Consider the following 22,038-nt stretch of genomic DNA (forward strand, 5'->3'; position numbering starts at 1 on the left):
ATATTTAAAAATATAACTTTCAGTTAACTAATTTTTTTATTTTTAATAGATTTAATAGTTAATAGATTTAGACATAACATTTTAAAACTAAAAAGACATTAATTTAGTTATTTTTTTAAAATTTCGGATGTAACTTTCAGTTAACTAATTTTTATTTATTTAATTTTGATCTAAAATTTAAGGTAAGTCTAAAATCATTTAACATCACTTGCCGTATAATCTACAGAATAACAATTTATGGAAACTGATTCTCGAAATTATAGAAAGATTAATAATGTTTTATTTATTACTTTTAATATTTATAAACTATAAAATATAATGAACGAAATTTTATATAAGATAATTATAATTGTTTTATACTCTACTTGATGAATTGTATTCGAATATAATTTATTTTAAATATTAAAAAATTCAAACATGTTTATTAATATTATTTTTAAATTATTTATCGTTGTTTAAAGAATAAATTTATCATAATTTTAAAATAATTTACAGAATTTTATAAATTATTAATAAAATTAAATTTACTTTATATTGAATATTTGTTTATTGTTAAATATTTTTTAAAATTTATTTTTGATTTATTTTTTCCATCGACACTACTAAAAAGGAAAGCCCTCTAAATACTTACCTTATTTTGTAATTTCGATATATCATTTAATTCATCGATCCCACTATAATAGGAAAGTACCTTTGAATACTAATTGCAAGGGAAAACATAATTTAATGACCAATTAACATCACTTTTCAAATGACTTACATAACATTATTAATAACTATTTATGGTAACTAATTGTCGAAAGTATGGTATATAAATCCATTTTATTAATTCAAATAAATATTTTGGATTCCAAATGACTTACATAATATTATTAATAACTATCTATGGTAACTAATTGTCGAAAGTATGGTATATAAAGTCATTTTATCAATTCAAGTAAATATTTTGGTTTATTATTTTATGTAGTCTATAGATATATTAGAATATAAAGTCATTTTTTCAAATCAAATAATTTATTTTAATTCATCGATCCCCTATAAAAGGAAAATAACATTGAATACTGATTGAAAATGAAAAAATAATTTAATCCCTCTATTAACATTACTTGCGCAACAATATTAGTTAATACATGTAATAATTAGTTTCCTTATTACAAATGGAAAGAATTCTCTTGATTTTGTTGATTGATTTTTTAGAATTTCTTTTTCGATTTATTTTAATCATCGACACTACTAAAAATGAAATCACTTTAATACTTAACTTTTGTGTTTTCTCGATTCAAAGAACATCTTTTTGCGATCATTTCTCTGTTTAATTCATTAAATACTCACTAAATATTTTAGATGTTAGAGAAACGAAATTAATTGACAAGATATTTTCTCTCCTAAAATCATGCATTTAAAACTTAATATTTTGGTGAGACTTGTCAACCAAAATTCTGGTGCAATCTATTCACGAGATGTTCTCCTTTAGCTTTATTAACAAGATATTCCAAAAATAATATTACCTTATAAGTATAAGATTTATTGAGAATTTATTAAAGAATATTCTACTTCTTAGCTTATCATGCAAGCTAAATCAATGAGAAACGTCTACCAATTTACTATAAATAAGACATTCACAGTAGAAGAAACGAAATAATTGAACTTTGTATTCTGAACTTTTAATGTTAATAATGTTCTGAATTTTTTTTCTTCTTATTTTAGAACATTAAGCTTTTATATTTCATGAGAGCTGAATTTTTTTTTGGTTTATATGCAAATACCCTATTATGACGATTTCTCCACTGAAGCTATATATGATTTGATTGTACACCTCTTTGATATATCATTTCGATAACATCTTTGTTCCTCAATCTGGTAAAAAATTTTACTCAATTTGATAACATCTCTCAGCTAAATCATTTCAATAGCATTTTTTTGTGCTGCGAATATTTTTCTTTTTTTGATTTGTAGATTTATATTATTATTTAGAATTATAAGCTTATATATACACATATTTGTTTTTTGGTTTGCTGATTGTGATTTTGTTTTATATTTTTTCAGAGATGATTTGAGAGAAGTGGTCATATTTCAGACCTCTAAGAGTTCCCCATTCCGATCCTGCAAAAGATGTGCACTTAGAATGGTATTTTCTCTACTGTACATCAAAATTAGATAATCAATTATATTTTTAAAATATCTAAAGTAGGATGGTATTTTCTCTACTGAAATAATATCTTATTTCCTAATCTCATGCTTTAATATTTAAACTTTAAGGACAAGATTTGTTAATTAAATCATTAGTGTAAACTACTCCCGAGATATTCTCTTTTTTTATATTTAAAATGTAATTTTAGTAACAATATATTCCATAAATAATCCTAACTTATAGGTAGATACATTTTTAAAATTAATTTGAGAACATTCTATTACATAGCTTATTGTGAAAGCTAAATATTTTAGTAAAGTCTAGCATTTTACTTATCTTTTGTGTTTTCTCGATTCAAATAACATATTTTTGAGATCATTTCTCTGTTTAATTCATTAAATACTCACTAAATATTTTAGATGTCAGAGAAACGAAATTAATTGACAATATATTTTCTCTCCTAAAATCATGCATTTAAAACTTAATATTTATGGTGAGACTTGTCAACCAAAATTCTGGTGCAATCTATTCACGAGATGTTCTCATTTAGCTTTATTAACAAGATATTCCAAAAATAATATTACCTTATAAGTATAAGATTTATTGAGAATTTATTAAAGAATATTCTACTTCTTAGCTTATCATGTTTTTATCAAAAGAAAACGTCAGTAGATCAAATTAATTTTTACATGTTCTTTCAGGCTTGAGTTTATCAGAAGATCAAATTAAGAGTTTATCTTTGGCGGAGATTGAATCAATCATGCGTTTGAACGGAAGCTCATTTACATTGTTTAAGTTTTGAAACGTGTTATCAATAGTATACTCTTCTATTGGTTAAGATGTGGTTTTTGTTAGATTTTCTATTAATTAATTTTTTTGTTTTACTTTTGTGGAATTCGCGATATTGTAATGTTGTAAATCAAAAATAAAGATATTTTTCTCACTATTAATAGGTGAGAGAGAGAGGGAGGGAGAGAGAGGGAGGGAGAGGAGGGACGGAGAGAGAGGGGAGGGAGAGAGAGGGAGGGAGAGGGAGGGACGGAGAGAGAGAGGGAGGGAGAGGGAGGGAGGAGGAGGAGGAGGGAGGGGGAGGAGGAGAGGGGAGAGAGAGTGGGAGAGAGGGAGAGAGAGGAGAGAGAGAGAGAGAGAGAGAGATTAGTATTTATGGTATATCTAAAAGTTTTGAGTTTATTGTTTATGATTTATCCGGTAAAGCCAAAGGGTTATAGTATACTCAAGGGTTTAAGGTTTACCAAAAGTTTAGAGTTTACAAATTAATGAATGTAATTTGTATATTTTACAATAAAAAATATAAACTAACAGCAAAGTAGATTGCATTATATCTTGAATTAAATTATGTTAAGAAGATTTATAGTTTTCAACCACAAATAATGAATCATAACTATGTGATTATTATACATATAATATATATTATGCATATACATGTCATTGTATGTAAAAATTAACAAACCATGTAAAATTAAACTAATCATAATATTAATATCCGCATATGCGATAAAATATCCGCATATGCGATACAATATCCGCAGTCACTCCATAGAGAGCTGGATATTTAATCGCCGAGTTAATAGTTTTGATAAGCTGACAGAGTCTGATTCAAAAATCACCGACTGCAATTCGTATCTTCTCTCTGCTCAACCCATTTCTAACATTATTTATTCCATATTTATTACATATTTTGAACTTTTTATTCCATATTTTGAATTTTTTATGTCCTTAATTACATTCTGAAATGGTAAAAGAGGGTTTCAATGGGAATGTAGTGATAATATAAAATATGTTACCTCTGAAACTATACACTATTTATTCCAGATTTTGAAAATAAAATATCTTCTTAAACATATAAATTATTTTGGAACGTTGCAATTATACGTACACACAATAAATACCTTTTGATACTGAAGTTACTTTGTTCCATCTCGTCCATGTAAAATATTGAATACCAACATTTTTTTGTACCTGATGCTTTCTCCCAAGGGCAGTGGTATTATGATATAAAATTCGTTACTTATAAAACTATGTACTACTTAGTTAATAATTTGAATATGTTTATGTCCGCACAGGGTGCGGACCGGCCACCTAGTTTGTCTTAATTCTAAATCTTGCCCAAGGGTAAACTAAATCGATAAAATTTAATGATTTCAACTTGCGCAAGTAATCCGTATTGTGAATAAGTGATTTGCATATTTAATGATTTCAACTTGCGCAAGTAATCTATATTAGAAAGGTAAGTTATTAAAAACAAATTTTGTCAATAAGTTATTTGCATATTTAATGATTTCAACTTAATCGATATTAAATGTGTATTGTCAAAAAATGATTTGCATATGATATGATTTTAACATGCGCAAGTAATTCATATTAGAAAGATAAGTTATTAAAAACAAACAACCTAATTAGAAACATTAAAATATTTTGTAAGCAATATAATAAATATGATATCAACATGCGCAAGTTTACCATTTGAATAATAAGAAATTTTTTTAATATTTGTCTTAATTCTAAATCTTGCCCAATGGTAACTAAATCGATAAAATTTAATGATTTCAACTTGTGCAAGTAATCCATATTGTGAATAAGTGATTTGCATATTTAATGATTTCAATTTGCGCAAGTAATCTATATTAAAAAAGTAAGTTATTAAAAACAAATTTTGTCAATAAGTTATTTGCATATTTAATGATTTCAACTTAATCGATATTAAATGTGTATTGTCAAAAAATGATTTGCATATGATATGATTTTAACTTGCGCAAGTAATCCATATTAGAAAGGTAAGTTATTAAAAACAAACAACCTAATTAGAAACATTACAATATTTTGTAAGCAATATAATAAATATGATATCAACATGCGCAAGTTTACCGTTTGAATAATAAAGAAAGTTTTTAATATTTGTCTTAATTCTAAATTTTGCCCAATGGTAAACTAAATCGATAAAATTTAATGATTTCAACTTGTGCAATTAATCTATATTGTGAATAAGTGATTTGCATATTTAATGATTTCAACTTGCGCAAGTAATCTATATTAGAAATGTAAGTTATTAAAAAAAAAATTTGTCAATAAGTTATTTGCATATTTAATGATTTCAACTTGCGCAAGTAATCCATATTAGAAAAGTAAGTTATTAAAAACAAACAACCTAATTAGTAGGGATGGACACTTTACCCGATATCCGAAGTGGCACCCGAACCCGATCCGAAAAACCCGAACTAAAATCCGAACCGAAGTAGCAAAATGCCCGAACGGGTATTGAATAAGGAGAGATTGGATATCCGAACCCGAACGGATAATACTCGAACCCGAATGGATATCCGAAGATAACCGAACATATGTATAATTAACTTTATATTTTTAGTTTACATCTCTCATTTTATATAAAATATTTATATTGATACTACACATACTTTAAGTTCATATGATATACATACAATTACGAAAAAAATGATTTGCTACTCACTTAAAATGCATGTCAAGTTTTTTATTTAAAAAATTAACAAAAAGTTACATCCGAAATTTAAAAAAAATAACTAAATTAATGCCTTTTTAGTTTTAAAATGTTATGTCCAAATCTATTAACTATTCAATCTATTAAAAATAAAAAGTTAGTTAACTAAAAATTTATATTTTTAAATATAAGAAACTTGAGAAATGAAATTTTTTTTTTTTTTTAAATCTAAATATCCGAACCAGATCCCAAATAACCGAATCCGAACTAAAAATACCCGTACCCGTCCCGAAGTACAGAAATACCCGAACGGGTTATACACCTCTATACCGAAATACCCGAAAATCCGAAATACCCAATCCGAACCCGAACGGGTACCCAAGGCTAAACTAAATCGATAATTATTATTCTCTAGCTATATATGGGCTTAACGAAATCGACAATAGTTTTGGACTTGTCTACATAAGCGATTGATTAAAATAAATTAAAAAAAAAAATTCAAAAAAACCAACCAATAGAATTATAACGTTTTTCCTGAGAAGCTCTATATGAATGCCACATCAGCAGAAATCACTAAAGTGACTTCTCGGGGATGTCATTGTAGTTCAGCTAATTTTAAACTAAAAATATTTCGTTAATTACTTCATCAAATACTAGTTTATAAACTTTATACTATATATCAGACAAAACAAATCAAACTAAAAATGAAATCAACACATCTATTTTATGCTTCAAGACAGGCTAAAACTTGTATGATTTGGATTTAGCTGGTCAATTTCGATTAAAAGATTCCATGTTCGTTCAATTTTACTCCGTTGAGTTTTCCCCTTTCTCAATCCTCATAATCCTTAATTACAAGAAGTGCACGAAACGCCAGAGAAAACATAATCACAAATTCACCCTAATCAATTATTTCCCGCCCAGATTTAACCTTATTTATTTTCTCATTCGCCCTTCTATTTCCTCATTATTCCAATTTCGCCCTCTTCTTTTTCCATCTTCTCCTCCGAATCCACATAGAAAAAAAAAACAGAGCCTTTTAATCCAATCCACAATCTCTTCCGGCGTTTAAAGCTTCAAGTCCAGTGATCAACGGCGGAGTACCAGTGTAGAGACGGCGGCTGTTCATCGGAGAAAAAACCGCAAGCTTCTTCTCCACTCAGAAAGTCGTCGTGATCCTCCGTCTGCTCCATTTTCACAAACTGAAAGAAACCACCGCCGGGAACCGCCGTCGGAGCCACCGTGACGTTAGAGCTACTCTCCTCGTTCATCACGGCGCTCGAGTCGCTGCTGTCCGACGATCCAGCGGCGGCGGCGAAGGAAGCCTTCAATGGAAGAAGATCCCGGAGATCGGTAAAACTCCGGTAATTGAAACTATCCGAATGTTCTAGAAGCTCTGGAGGAGACGACGGCGGTTCTGTGATATTTTCCGGCAACGAATCTTCTTCCTCCTTGACGGAAAAATCACTCTCCATCTTCACGGCGTTGTTCTCTTCCTCTTCTTCTTCTCCGTTAAGCTTAGACTTCAGTTTACTAATCTGCATCAAAAAGTTTCAATCTTTCAACATAAAGTTTGAATCTTTAAGCAAAAGTTTCAATCTTTAAGCATAAAAAGTTTGAATTTTTATTTACCTCTTGAAGAAGAGATTCATTGTCACGGCGGAGGGAATCGAAGTTATGGCGGAGAGAATCGTACTGGGTTTTAAGAACACCGTAATCTTTCTCAAGCTGTTTTGTCTTCCACCGTGCGCGGCGGTTCTGGAACCAAACAGCTACTTGACGAGGTTGAAGACCAAGTTCTTGAGCTAACTTCACTTTCCTCTCAGGCTCAAGCTTGTTCTCTAACTCGAAGTTCTTCTCCAAGGCTTTCACTTGGTTAATGCTTAACCGTCTCTTCTTCTCAGTTTGTCCTCTCTCCTCAGCTATCGCTTCTTCTTCTTCTTCCTCATCGTAACCTTCAAGCATTGACCCGTATCTTCTTGGACTCTGCTCATCTGTTTGACGAATTGAGTTAATTTTAAGGTAAAAAATTATGAAATTAAAGGCTTGGTAGAAAATTAGCTAAATAAAAAGGTTAAGATTAAGAACCTGTAGAAGATGTGTGACATAAAGAGATCAGACCACCCACTGAATCTGAACTTCTTAATCTCTTCATCATCAGACAACACTTAATGAAAGGTCTCTCAAAAATCTTTGTTTACTTTCAAGATTACTACTTGATAATATTGTCTCTCTTGAAACCCACTAACAAAAGAGCAAGCTTTGATGGAAGAGAGGAATGCACGTAAATCAAGCCAATTGAGAGATTCTATTTAGAGAGAGATTGAGTTCTTTTTCTTTATGAACAAGCTTGCTTTCACACTCTCTCTGTTTAAATAAACTCAGCTTGGGTTAGAGTTTAGCCATGGTTAAGTCAGTAGATATTGTTGGGTATTTTTTTTGGTAAATAAAATGTTTAAACCAAAAATATTCAATATTTCTTGATTTCAATTTGGGGGTCCACCGGCTATACCCAGTTACCTCAAGGTTTCTTCCGGTATCACTGGAACTCGAGTGAGAAAAAATAATTAAAAAACTTTCTTAAGAAAAAAAAAACAATGGAGATTGATGGCTCGGCCTACTCTAATCGTCTTGGCTCGGCTTACGCTTTACGTGGAAAGGAATTTCCAGTCCACTACCACTGGGGAGTGGGGACTATTTACCTCCCTAGAAAAATGTTCTTTTTGGTAATCTTACGGTAATTTTTTGACTCTGTTATTTTTAATATAGTAAATATAAAGCTTTTATACAAAGAAATTTTAATCATTCATACGCAAAATAGATGTATATTAATTTATTTTAGATTCATATTGATATTTTTATTTCTATACTTATTTTGCTAGTTCTCATTGTTTATAATTTTTTGCCTAAAAAACTTTATAATACAGTAAAAAAAATGTTCTTTTTTGGAAATTGAATATATTTAATAAAGAAAATAGAATTTCGTTCAGTATTCACTATATAAGTCCAATTACATAAAAGTAGTATTGTTATAATAACTAGATTACTTCTAAATAAGATGAAAATAATTAATAGACGCGCATATATTGAAATCATCGATGAATATTTGCTAACATGCTTCCTTAAAAACATAAAATTAAAGAATTGAAACCAAAATAAATGTTAAGAGAAAATAGAGACTCCATGAGATACCTCGTGATCTTCTACCTAATCACAACTTGCTAAATTTATGTTTTTCTATCGTGTATGGACCAATTAGCGGATTAAGATTATGTCGAAGAAATAACATGAGAAAACATACTTTTAGTACGTAGATGTTATAGGGACATACAAATACAAACATGATAAACCATATTTGTAGTACGAGGATGTTATATGAACATACAAGTTATTCATACAGAGTTTTTTCTTTTTACTTCATACAGAGTTAGATAACCTATTTCTTTAAAATTTGGGTCATCTCGTCCGTAAATCCAACTAATCCCGAAGGCCATAAAACAAACTATGTAAATATTCAAGTTATACACTGTTTCAAATTCGACGTACCATCCAACCATGTCCATGTGAACTGAGTTGGATAACTTTCTTTAGAATCTCGTTATACAAATAATATATTTTCGGCTATATATGAGACAGTTTATGTAAATTTATTGAAAATAGTCGACAATCAGTGGATTGATCGTCATTAGGCATATCAATAATTTTTTACAATTTTAAAAATAAATTTAAAATTTATGTTTAGGAAATAATTTAATATCCCTGTTGGTACTCTAGCTAAAGAGAGTGCGAGCAGGAGACGACATATCTTTTTGTATGATTTGATTGATTTCAATATATGCGTCTATTAATTATTTTCTACAATACCAACAATTTTTTAGTTTAGTATATAAACCAACTGACAAAAATTGGTTGATTAATTATAAGTGAAACTAGTATGACAATACCTAAAACTGTGAAAACCAGTCTAATGTGTTTAGAACTTTTATATACTGTAAATTATTGGTACCGTTTTGTTTTATTCGCATAGTAATATAATCATCCTTTTTAAAAAGCTGTGATATATGTCGCTAATCCGTCTAGAAATTATTAAATTAAGTTATAGGATGATGACTTTCGTGGCAATGCAGAAAAGGAGAGAGCTGTTAGCCCTAGGTGACAGCAACAAGAGTGAATTTTTCGTTTTGGGCGGTACTATTTATGAAAAAAGTTCATACAATATTAAATATAAAATTGAGGTAATACATAGAAAAAAAATAATTAAGATCTGATAGTATAGTTAAGGCTGAGACTTATTATCCAGAATTCAGATTTGATCAAAGATCCGTTTTGGATCTGTAGGATCATAGAATATTTGGGGTATTCGAATCCAAATAGTTAAATCTTGGATCCGTTAAAACCAGATTCAGATATTTTAATTTTTAGATTTAGATATCTGGATCTGTATTTTTAAAATATATTATTTTAAAATATATTATTTTAAAATTTTATTAATAATTTTATTTGATATATCAATATTTACACAGAAAATTATATTTATAATATTATATACATTTATATTTATAAATTTTGTATCAATATTTAATTTACGCATTATTTTACAATTTTAATAGTTTTTTAAGAAATAATTATTTTTATGAATCGGAATGCGGATAGTACAATATATAGGCGAATATCAAAATCCGCATATTCGGAGACCAAGATTCAAATTTGAATATTAAATCCACAGATCCGGTATCGTAAATTTTTAGGATGTTTAGATCCGCCCCGGTAACTAAAATCAGTATCCAATCAAAATGGCGTGTACAATGAAACTTAAACAAGAAGACGAGTACTTCAGCAAAAGAAAAAAAAAACGAGTCAAGGCAGCTTACGTTAACCCCGACAAATGCTGATATGGAGAGAATGTGTTTCCACCTAATACGACATCGTATTAACTCCAGAAAAAGACTCGTCGTCACCGAGAGAAAGAGAACCATCCTCGTGCTTATCCATAAAAAGAAGAACAAAATATCTGCATAATTGCCATGTCAGCTGCGAAAGATCACCTGCAAGCACAGTGATTACTATGTCGGTGGTTCGGACTCTTTTTCCTTGATGGTAATTGATAGATTTCTCTGCTGTTTCACCGTCTTTGTTTAAACGATGTTAATAGATGTGTTGAGTTTGTGTATATTATATATATAGTCGTGTCTTATAATGAAATGCATTAGATTTAGGCCTTGATGAGCATGTGTGTCTGCAGTGGCGGATCTAAAAGAGTGGGATACCATTGAATTGGGGGAAAATGGTAGTCATGGGGGGAAAAAAATTGAAGGAAAATAGGATATCGAGTGCAAATATGAAAAAAGTTGTGTGTAGGGAGTACAAATACTCTTATGGGCAAAACTAAAAACACTATTATTACATTTACAAATTTAACTTTTTAACATGGACATTTTAAAAAAAAAAACATTATCAGGTATAATACAACACTTCAAGGTCAGCTACTAATGTTTAGATTAGATGAACAACTCCAAATTATAAGTTTCTGATGTTTTCCTCTTTGATTTCGATTAAACTTTGTTTGGTAGGTACCAAAAGAAAAAAGGAGATGCTGGCGACAATGTTGGGACCATTTTATTGCTTCAAGTCATTGCTTGATGGAATTGAGCACATTGCAATGGTCAAAATAATTAAAATAAAACCCTAATTATCCTTTTGTTTTCTCGATTCATCAAAAGTCTCTTCTACTAACTCTGAATCAAACAAACGGGGTGAAATCATTGACAAATTGAGGTGTATTTGTCTACTTACGTGGTCCTGAAGCGAAAGGCACTGACCTAAAAAAACAGAGCAGATACCTAATGGATAAGAGCATGATTATCCAGGTTGCTTAGGTAGGTTGCTTAAGTTAATTTTGATTTAAAAAAAAAAGAAAATTACCTTTTAACTCAAGCACCGTCGCTTAATTAGGAACAATAAGATACGCCGCTTATCTCCTCCTCTCTCTCATCTCTATCTCTATCTCTCTCCCCACTTCCTGAAATCAGTAGATTTCGATTCCAAAATGTCTGTGATTGATCTCTTCTCCTGGGATGATCTCTTCTCCTGGGATGATCTCGTCGTCGTCTTTGATCATCTCGAGGGATAGGGATTGGGTTCGATTGCCTCACCGCGTACGTCACCGTCTTCTCCTCCTCGCCGCCGTCCTTCACCAGAACGCTAACCTCTCCGATGGGCTTATCGCCGGCGATGGGACGATCAGCCACGATCTCGATGACTAAGGTGAGGCTTTAACTTAGTTAGTAAAGAGATATTCTGCAAATCTTATTGATAGTTTCGTGTTGTGGCTTTTGTAAATCTTATTGATGGTTTCAACAGAACCGAGCCTTTACATGGAGGTAGAGGGAGAAGATGAGTTCAGGGAAGAGTATGCTTGCCCCTTCTGCTCAGACTATTTTGATATCGTCTCTCTCTGCTGCCACATAGACGATGATCATTGCATGGACACTATCAATGGGGTAAACATCTCTTTATTCTGCTGCCACATAGACGATGATCATCCCATGGACAGTGTGATTGTCACAAGTGTAGTACTTTGTATTTTTTTCTTTTGTAATAGTGTAATGGACAGTATGATTGTTTCTATATAATCAAAGTCTCACGGTTTCAAAGTCACCAAACATAACCAAAGTCTCATATGCTTCTTCTCTCTCGACTCAACAAAGTCTTGTATGCTTCTTCTCTCTCGACTCACCAAACATAACCAAAGCAAAAACACCAAAGTTTTTTAAAACACCAAAGTCATAACACCAAAACTTTCAAAACACCAAAAGACCCACAAACACTCACCCACCAAAGCTTTATCTAAAATAAAACAATGTTTAATATTTTATTTTTTTAAGCACCCCAAATTAAGCACCTTGCATTGGAGGATCAAATTTTAGAAGTTTCTTAATAAAATGCTTAACACAAATTTAATACTAAAAAAATGATTAAGCACCCCATTAGGGGTGCTAGGGATAATGTTGCTCTAAGGCGTTTGACTTCTAATCAAACGATTGTGGGTTCTGAGTACCACCGGGTGTGTTTTCATTTTTATCTTTCTTTTTCATTCAAAAAAAAAAAAGAAATCCATGTCGCACACATAAAGATGAATATCTTTTTTCAACAAAAAAATAAAAGAACAACTATAAAGAAAAGGATTGTCAGGAGCACTCTTAGAGAAACAAGAGATTCTCAACATGACCAGGGAAGATAGAAATTGTGCGACGATCCGAGTCATCATCCCAAAACTGAAGCTTCTTATCTGCGATCCCTTCAATGTCGACTCTTCTCATGCTATTGTTGTTAGGATCATAATACATAACATAAAACGTTGGTGGGTGCAAAGTATCTGGTGCCAAAACAAACTCGCCTGAACCATCAATGGCACAGAATACTTGAAACAAGGTATCCCTGGAAGCTAATCTAGGCAAAACGAAATTCTTATTGGACCATTGATGTCTTGCAGCATCCTCTAAAACCCACAACTCGATATAGCCAGAGTAACCACAACCAAATCCACCATATCCAGTGAACATGAGAGCAAGCTTCCCATTGTATCTCGTCATTCTTGTAAACCTTGTTGCTCTTTCTGTTGGTACTTTGATCATATCAAATTTTTCAGACCTAACATCAAAACTCATGACTACATGATCTTTACGAAGGAGACGAGTACTTGTGTCCAAATACCCTCCATAGTATAAAACACCATCTATACATATATGAGGTGATTCAGGAGAGTGAGGAGGAGGACTATCTTCAATCATCCTCCACGAACTCCCATTTACCAATGTTAAAACTTGAATCTTGTGGGCTAAGCCACGTCCCCTGCGAGCATGCATGCCTCTACTCATACACAACATTTTGTAGTCACCACCGATGGGATCATAACCCAAGTAGTGGTACATACGTAGCCTGTGAGCATCGACATTAGGCAAAGCAATGGACCGTCTAGTGCTAGGGTTGTACACCATGAGCTTAGAAGGAGGTCCATAGCAAATCAAACCGTGGACAGATGGAGTAATGGCTGTGTAGGGTTGAGAATGGCATTTCATATGGTAACTTGCTGCGCAAGACAATGATGATTCACCTCCTCCATCTTGGCGTTGACTCGACGAGGAGAAGAAGACGTGTTTACCGTGACGTTTGCTCTTGAATGTGAAGATGAGACCTTGAGGATGATTCGTCGACTTGATCAAGTACGATTTAACAAAATCTCGGTTGCGAATAATAGATGACCAGGGCTTTGATACGCAAAGGAATCTTGCTAGGGTTTTAACAGGCAGATCTTTGAGTATCTCTGGGATGAGATCAAGCGTAATCGAACCTTCTCCGCTTGTTCTTACATCATCGGAGATGTTATTATTCTTTGCAAGCTTCGACTTCTGTCTTTCCATGGCAGAGAACAGAGGAAACAGCCAAAAGTCAGCTTTCTTTTTGTCATGACAGTCAGAAGAAGATCGTGGAAAAGGGCCAAAGGGGGCCAAAGTTTTGTGGTTTATTGATTTTAAATTGGATCACTTCTATGGTAAACCTTTAAATTCACCACCTCTGTCACCACCAATCAAAGTTAAAACTAGATAATTTATAAAAAAATATTAAATTTTATTTAAAATTTTAAAATAGTTGAAAAAAGAATAATGCCTAAGAAAACTCTAAATTCTAAACCTTAAATCTAAATCTAACCCTTAAATACTAAACCCAAAACCTATACCCTAAACCCAAATAGTAAACCCTAAACCCAAACTTCATACTATAAACCCAAATCCTAAACCTAAACTCAAACTGTAAACCCAAATCCTAGACCCTAAACCCAAACCGTAAACTCAAAAGTCAAACCAAATCCTAAATCCTAAACGAAACTGTAAACCTTAAACTTAAATTCAAACCTTTTGGATTTAGAGTTTACAGTTTGGATTTAGGATCTAGGATTCAGGTTTAGGATATAGGGTTTGGGTTTATGTTTAGGGTTTAGGATTTGGGTTTAGAGTATAGAGTTTGGGTTTATGATCTAGAATTTAGGGTTTAGAGTTTCAGTTTAGGATTTAGGGTTAGAGTTTGGGTTTAGGATCTAGGGCTTAGAGTTTAAGTTTAGTATTTAGGGTTTAGAGTTTGGGTTCAAAATTTAAGATTTAGGGTTTTGTTAGTGGCATCATTTTTTTCCAATCGTTTTTGAATTTTTTTTAAAAAAAATTAATATTTGTCCTTTTAAATTTAAACATTTTACTAGGTGTTTGTCTCCAATTTTGCGGGTAATTTTATTATATGAAGAAATGTATATTATGTTTACATTGTTATAATTTTTGAATAATAATTAAAATTTAAAAATTTTATTTTAAATTTTAAATAGTTGGATAATCAAAAATTTCAGTATATATTTTTAGAAGATCAGTGAGATTTAAAATAGTTCAACAACGTAAACCTTAGTCATTACAAATATTTCTCTTAGAGAAAAATAATATTATAATTAATTCAGATAATTGGTTATAGAATTACTATATATTTTATTTTAACACGTGAAAACACCGAAAATACTCTAGCTTTCAAGAAATAAAAAAAAGAGTTTTTTTTTGTAGGACCAATACGATGATCGGATATTTTTATCATGAAGATATTTTGTAAATGTTTTTGTGTGGACTTTAGAAAACATAAAAAAGTTCTAATAATATTTTACCTACAAATCGAATTCTTTTATATACGAATATATAACCATTAAAAAAAATTCAGTAAAAAAAGTTAAAGTATTTTATTTAATTCTATACAAATAATTGATAAATAAAAATAAATTGATAAAACATATATATTATTTCTCCAATTCTACAATTAGTTACCATAAATCATTATTTATAAGATTACATGTGTTATTTCGTAATTAATATTAATTAGTTCTATAGTTACCTTTTATTTTTAGATGTGATAAAAATAAATAACTAATAAACATCAAAAACCAATCAAATTATAACTCTTTTTAAAAAACTTATAAATACATGCATCTTGACAGAAAAATAAAATTATAATATATAAAACAAATTAGTTTGCATTTATAGTAACACAAAAAATAGTTCACACTTTGTAAACCAATCATATTATAACATATAAAACTAACTAGTTCACATTTATAGTAACACAAAAAATACATGCATTTTGACAGACAAATAAAATTAAATACATAAGAATATAAAAGAACCAAGAACGCAACAAACATATTTTATTATTGTTTCCTCCTGTTTTTTTTATGTCTCATTTATCTTTTTAATATTCAAAACAAGCATGCTAATTTTATTATAATCAAAGCTATGTGAATTATTTTAATAGAGTATTAAATCTTGGAAAACCATGTGAAAAATACTTTGATTAATTTAATTTTAAATGATTTACTATATAATAATTTTAAATGAATTACCATATAATATAATTTTAAGTTACTTACCATATAAATTTTTTAATTCATATGTTTATATTAATAGATGAATTAAATAACATTTCTTGATTAATATATTTTTAAATGACTTACCATATAATTCTTATGTTTTAAAATATAAAAATATTTTAATCATTTCTAAAAGTGATAATTTATATATGATATCAAATTATCATTGGAAAATGATGATAATATTTTAAAACTATATATTGACTGTTTTGTATTCATTTGAATCATTTAAAAAAAAAAATATATATATATATATAGTGAATGAGTGAATTTAATTAATATTATTTGGTTTACATTAATTAGTTTTCTGGAATCTATGATTTATTGTATTCACTACTAATATAAATATATTAAAAACCGTTTTTATAATTATTTTTGTAGTATATGTATTTAAATGTATATTATCAATTTATATAATGTAATCTATAATATTTAATTGTTTCTATAAATAAATTATATTAATTCATCTATATTTAAGATGTTTAATTGTATATTTTGAAGCATATATTAGATTATGTAATTATATGGCTAGTTTTATTTTAAAAACTTTAATTAAATAAATAAAAAAATTAAAAACAATCGACCAATCAAATTATAACAATTAATTGGGAAGCTCTCCTATGAGTGACACGTCAGCACAAATTATTAAGTGACTTCTGAATTAATATATAGAGAGATTTTCCATATATATCAAATGATTTCTAATCTATTTTAATATTTAAAAGTTATTAATTAATTCTAATATGTGCCAAATGTTGATAAGGTTTTAGTTTTTAAAATTCAAGAAGAAACTATGGTCGATTTTACAAAATTTCAAAAGTCAACTACAATTGACAATTCAATACGATTTTACAAAATTTCAACGAATTTTGGGTTAGAAGTTCTTCTTTGGTCGATTTGAGCATTTATTGTTCCTAAGAATTTTAACAAATGACATATGTTTTAATTACAAATTTGGTTTTATACAAAAGAATATCTGCCATAATAAAATAAATTATTTTTTAGTTTATTTTGAAATATTATAATTTTAATTACATACAGAGCATTTGTTGTACCAATCTATTTTGCCGACGTATTTTCATTCGTCTTTGATTATTTTTAAGGTAAAAGACCAATACATAAATGTAACAAAAGAAAGTATCTTGCAACAAGGTAAATAATAAGAATTCGAACTGTGGTATGTAGATTACATACAAAGCCAGAACTAAAGCAAATAAGCTTTAAGCACGACTCAAAAAAACAAGTTCTTTTCTCTCGACCAAAGAACAAAAAAAAGGAAAGAAATTTAAAAAAAAAACAGAACCGTTATGTACTGTACGATCGATCATCATCACCGGTATAACTGAATCAAACCGATGATGGGACGAAAAAGATACTGAGTTCTTGTCCAATATTCCCAGCTGGATCAATCAGATGGAAAGATTCAGATTCTTTCGAACCACAAACTCTTCTGAAACTAGCTCTCAAATACATCAACTCATCATCGAACCGGCCAAGTTCTTTCCCAGTCATAAGTCCAGCTCCGACAACAACCTTACTCAAAGCGGTTAATGCCGCCATGTCATCCTTTGACGGTCGGCGTTTTCTTGCGTACCCAACTCTCTTTCCATTACAATACATGTTCCAAAACGGCCTCGACGAAACAGAGTCACCCTCTTCTTCTTGGTTGTTCCTTTCCAAGACTATACGTAACGCTCCTCCTCTCATTTCTCGAGCCAAGACCGTTGTTGGAACGGCTAGCTCGAGAAGAAGCTCGGGGTTTGTCGATTTTCGTGGTGTTTGGATACAAAAATTGATTTTCCCCTTACGGTATCCGAAGATAGTTCCTGTGACTGTGGATGAAGAAAGGGAAGAAGAGGAACGGAAAGAGGAAGTGCGTGATTTGATGTCGTTGTAGAGATTCTTGCTTCTCAAGTTAGGGTTTTCTTGTTCTAGTTCTTGGACTAATGTGGAGTTGCAAGTTGGGATAAGAAGCTTAATGATTGAGCGGAGGAAACGCCATGATTGGACTTGGTTCTGGCAGTCTACCGTGGTTACCACTGGCGATTGAAACTCCATTGAAGCTATGGATTTGGTCTTTGACATTTTTAATGCTTTGAGAAAGCAAAAAAAAAAATCCAAAAATATGGAAAAAAGATTGAAGAATGAGAAGCAGCTTGAGGGTTTGGTGTTGAAGAATTGGGTTTTAAATAGGGGAGACAGAGGAGGAGATTTATGTACGAATACCTTTTTCATATTCCATTATAGTATTATTTTAACTATTTTAAAATTCTATTTTGGTTTTATTTTCTTGAAAAGTATACTAATGTTTGGATTCTGAGAGACAGTTTTTGAGCTTCGGTTTGTAAAGTGTTATTCGTGTTGGGTTTTTGTCATTCACCCAAAAGATTCTTTCGGAATAGGTGGAACTACTATCTAGTACGTACCATTATAAATATTGATTATTGCAAATAAAGTTATAAAAGATGTCAAATAATTAGGTCCTTGACCTTTATAATTGTTTGACATCTTTTTGCAGGATTTATTATCATTCCTATATATTCACTTTTTGGGAGGAATTTTTCTCCAAAATATCATGTATACAAAGTATTAACGAGGTAATCATATCTTAGTATCAATTGCGTTCCAGGATAAAATTTCACCAAATTTAATAGAGTAATTCTTGGGTTCACCCCCTAAGGTGAACCTCTAGGTTCACCAACCAATAGGATTTCATTATTTCAAATTTGATATCTTCTAAAAAAGGAAACAAAATATTGTCAATTTATATTATGTTTTTAAAATAAAAAGGTAAAAAAAATAATAGTTACAAAAAAAAAGTTTTTTTTAAAAAAATATTGTTAACGTCGTCAGCAAAATACTAAACCCTAAATCCTAATCCATAAACCCTAAATTCTAATCCCTAAACCCTAAATCCGAAACCCTAAATCCTAATCCCTAAACGCTAAAACATTCAAGGGTTTATGATTTTTGTGTTCAGTGTTTTTGATTTAGAGTTTATGATTTATCCAAGGGTTTAGGATTTACCCAAGGGTTTAGGATTTATCCAAGGGTTTAGGGTTTCGGATTTAGGGTTTAGGGATTAGAATTTAGGGTTTAGGGATTAGGATTTAGGGTTTAGTATTTTGCTGACGACGTTAACAATATTTTTTTAAAAAAAACTTTTTTTTTGTAACTATTATTTTTTTTACCTTTTTATTTTAAAAACATAATATAACTTGACAATATATTGTTTCCTTTTTTAGAAGATATCAAATTTGAAATAATGAAATCCTATTGGTTGGTGAACCTAGAGGTTCACCTTAGGGGGTGAACCCAAGAATTACTCAATTTAATATATCTACATAAAAGATTGATTTTTTTTAATAAAAGATTGTATTTAAAAGATTAATTTATATATTAATTAATGCATTTCCAATTTTATGGCCACACGAGTTTATGAATCTCACATCAACAAAAATGACGAGACATGATCAAGTATGTTTAGCTTAACATTGATAGGTCATGAGCGACTTGACTTTAGTCTTGTTAAAGGTTGTGGTAAATTAAAATTTTGTAATATTTGGGAAAGATTACATGACACATATAGTATATTCAAATGTTTGATAACATTATTTAATTTGAGATACGATCATGAAAGATCTAGAGTATTCCCCAATATAGAATGTAACAATATTTTTAGTCTGAACTCAATTGTATTACTTCTTTAACATTTTTTAGTCCGAACGCATAGTCCATACTACTATCTAAAGACACAAAAGGATATGGGTTACTCTTTTTCGATCTATTTGAATATCCGGGAAAAATTTTATCTGTGGATTATATTTTTTATTCGGAAATTAGGTATGTGTCTTTAATAGATTCGGATTTAATTTTTTTCAGTTACAAAAAAAAAACACAAAACGATGTTGTTAATAATATTAGTGCTACATATCTCTGCGCGCGTGAATCTGGTACTTCACTTCCGAATGAAATACATTGTGTTGGATTATCAATTTGTTCTGGAACGAGTTCGACAAGGCCATTATGTGTACATATTTACGAATCTACTTGTTTTTTATGCTAATATTTACCAAGCTACTTCTACGCTCCAAATTTCAGAGCATATAAGCTCAGATTATTATCACTTTTGGTGTGTTTCATCTTTAAGGAGCATATTAATAAGGAAAAAATAATAATTTTACCATAAATTTGATACTAGTTTTCAATTTTTTCTTCAAAAAAGTTTATAACCTCAGCTACACTCCCTAAATACTAAATCCTAAACAATAATTACTAAATCCTAAATTCAAATATTAAGATATTTTTATTTAGTGTATTTTTGAAAATTGGTATCAAACTTATGGTATTTCAATCAATTTCTCATTAGTTAAACCTATATGTATAATTAACACTCATACAAAACAAGTTAAACAACTAATAAATATGCTATCTAATATTATCTTGTAATCCTTAAATGATAATATCAGAAACTATTAATCTTACAGTCTCTGACCAAATTAATCCTACAATTTCACCGTTACAAAACATTTGGGTGGTTGTAGAATTTAAAATGATTTATTATTAGTAAGACTACATTTTTTTATCACTTTTGGTGAATTAAAAATTTACTATTATTTTTGTTAAACTATTATAGAATCTCATCTAAGACTATAAAATTTAGTTTTTTATTTATTTTTAACCAAAAACTCCATTAAAACTTTCTAAAATAATTTTAATAATTCTGAAATTCATAATTTAAAATATTTTCAATGACAGTAAATTTTAAAGCAGTTTAACAAATAAAAAATTCAATAATACTAATTTTGCAAAAAGGCACTTAATTTTTTAATTAAATAACAGTTAATTTGGCTTTTTTTAATACAAATCACTCTAAACAAACACACCGAACTTGATGTTGGATGTGTGTAACCACAACCGTTCACAAACTCAATGATAAAGAGAAGCTGACACAACCAATCAAAATCAAACTTCAAATAAACATCCACTCATCTTGTTAACTGGTCTCTACAACTAAATGATAATATCCTTACGGATATGCAGTTACAAACAGTTGTTTGAACCTCACTGACTAAAACTACTGGAAAATAATAGATACGTCAAAAAAAAATATATATATATATATATATATATATGCGTATATCGGGTAATATAATTTAGCTAGTGATGTACATACAAATAATATTTGAGAATTTTTCAAAAATACAAATTTTCACTGCAAAACTATAACTATTTAAATAATTTGTTCAATACACTTTTAAATAGAAAAATAACATTTATACTCTTTAGTGATATCATGCCAAGATGTAGATTGTCAACCTAACTCTATGAACGCCACAATTCAGTTTCATTTTTTTCTCATAGACGAAGCTAATAGAAGTTCACCGGATCTGATTTTTTCATGAGCATAAATCCAAGAAACATCAACACTAGATGCGGATATCATGAGCATATATCCAAGAAACGTCGGACATCGGATCTGGATTTCTCAAGCTTATATCCAGGAAACAAGTCGGAGTCGTAGCTTGGTATTCGCTTCTATGACTTGTTATGTGGGTGAGCTAATGGAACAATTGTTTGTAAATAGATTTATAAATGCTTAGAAATTATTTTAAAACATTTGAAACTCTTATACATTTGAAATTATTTTCTGGTACACCATCCATTTCATAAAGGATTTTATCCGCTGAGCCTCCTTTCTTCTGTGATTAACTGTTGGCCCAGTCTTACATTTTGTCCTCCAAAAACTGTATATGAGAATTTCATCTCGAAAGAGTTCGAATCATTTTGATAATAATAAGTTCGAGACAAACTTGGGATTTGCGATCCCAGGTAAAATCGGTTCAGGATCATGGGATCCTTTTCTATCAGATATGAAGGATTGTTGCACAAAATGTACATTTATCCTATTTTTAGGTTCATTGGGATTCCATCAAATCTTTGATGATTCCATCATACATGATTGAGTTGCTAAAACTTACA

At 30.0% G+C, this 22,038-nt stretch overlaps 3 protein-coding genes and 1 long non-coding RNA gene across 4 annotated transcripts; 1 reads left to right on the forward strand and 3 right to left on the reverse strand.

Moving 5' to 3' along the window:
- Positions 1–447: 447 nt before the first annotated feature.
- On the forward strand, positions 448–3,183 carry LOC103868356. The gene is made up of 3 exons (XR_004457180.1): positions 448–1,860; positions 2,047–2,128; positions 2,833–3,183. It is a non-coding gene; the product is annotated as an uncharacterized LOC103868356 (long non-coding RNA).
- Positions 3,184–6,245: 3,062 nt separating this feature from the next.
- On the reverse strand, positions 6,246–7,960 carry LOC103864350 (homeobox-leucine zipper protein ATHB-6). Its single transcript, XM_009142105.3, has 3 exons — positions 7,692–7,960; positions 7,236–7,597; positions 6,246–7,141 (listed from the first exon to the last, which is right to left on the reverse strand). Exons 1-3 carry the CDS (start codon positions 7,759–7,761, stop codon positions 6,680–6,682), a joined length of 894 nt encoding a protein of 297 aa, XP_009140353.1. The 5' UTR covers positions 7,762–7,960; the 3' UTR covers positions 6,246–6,679.
- Positions 7,961–8,045: 85 nt separating this feature from the next.
- Positions 8,046–15,935, reverse strand: LOC103864352 (F-box protein At2g21930). The gene is made up of 2 exons (XM_033289487.1): positions 11,526–15,935; positions 8,046–11,422 (listed from the first exon to the last, which is right to left on the reverse strand). The coding sequence occupies exon 1, from the start codon at positions 14,021–14,023 to the stop codon at positions 12,803–12,805; it is 1,221 nt and encodes a 406-aa protein (XP_033145378.1). The 5' UTR covers positions 14,024–15,935; the 3' UTR covers positions 8,046–11,422; positions 11,526–12,802.
- Positions 15,936–17,038: 1,103 nt separating this feature from the next.
- On the reverse strand, positions 17,039–18,856 carry LOC103864353 (protein MIZU-KUSSEI 1). Its single transcript, XM_009142108.2, has one exon. The coding sequence runs from the start codon at positions 18,289–18,291 to the stop codon at positions 17,404–17,406; it is 888 nt and encodes a 295-aa protein (XP_009140356.2). The 5' UTR covers positions 18,292–18,856; the 3' UTR covers positions 17,039–17,403.
- Positions 18,857–22,038: the final 3,182 nt, after the last annotated feature.

This window comes from Brassica rapa, chromosome A04 (assembly GCF_000309985.2).
Source record: "Brassica rapa cultivar Chiifu-401-42 chromosome A04, CAAS_Brap_v3.01, whole genome shotgun sequence".
Taxonomy (NCBI): Eukaryota; Viridiplantae; Streptophyta; class Magnoliopsida; order Brassicales; family Brassicaceae; genus Brassica; species Brassica rapa.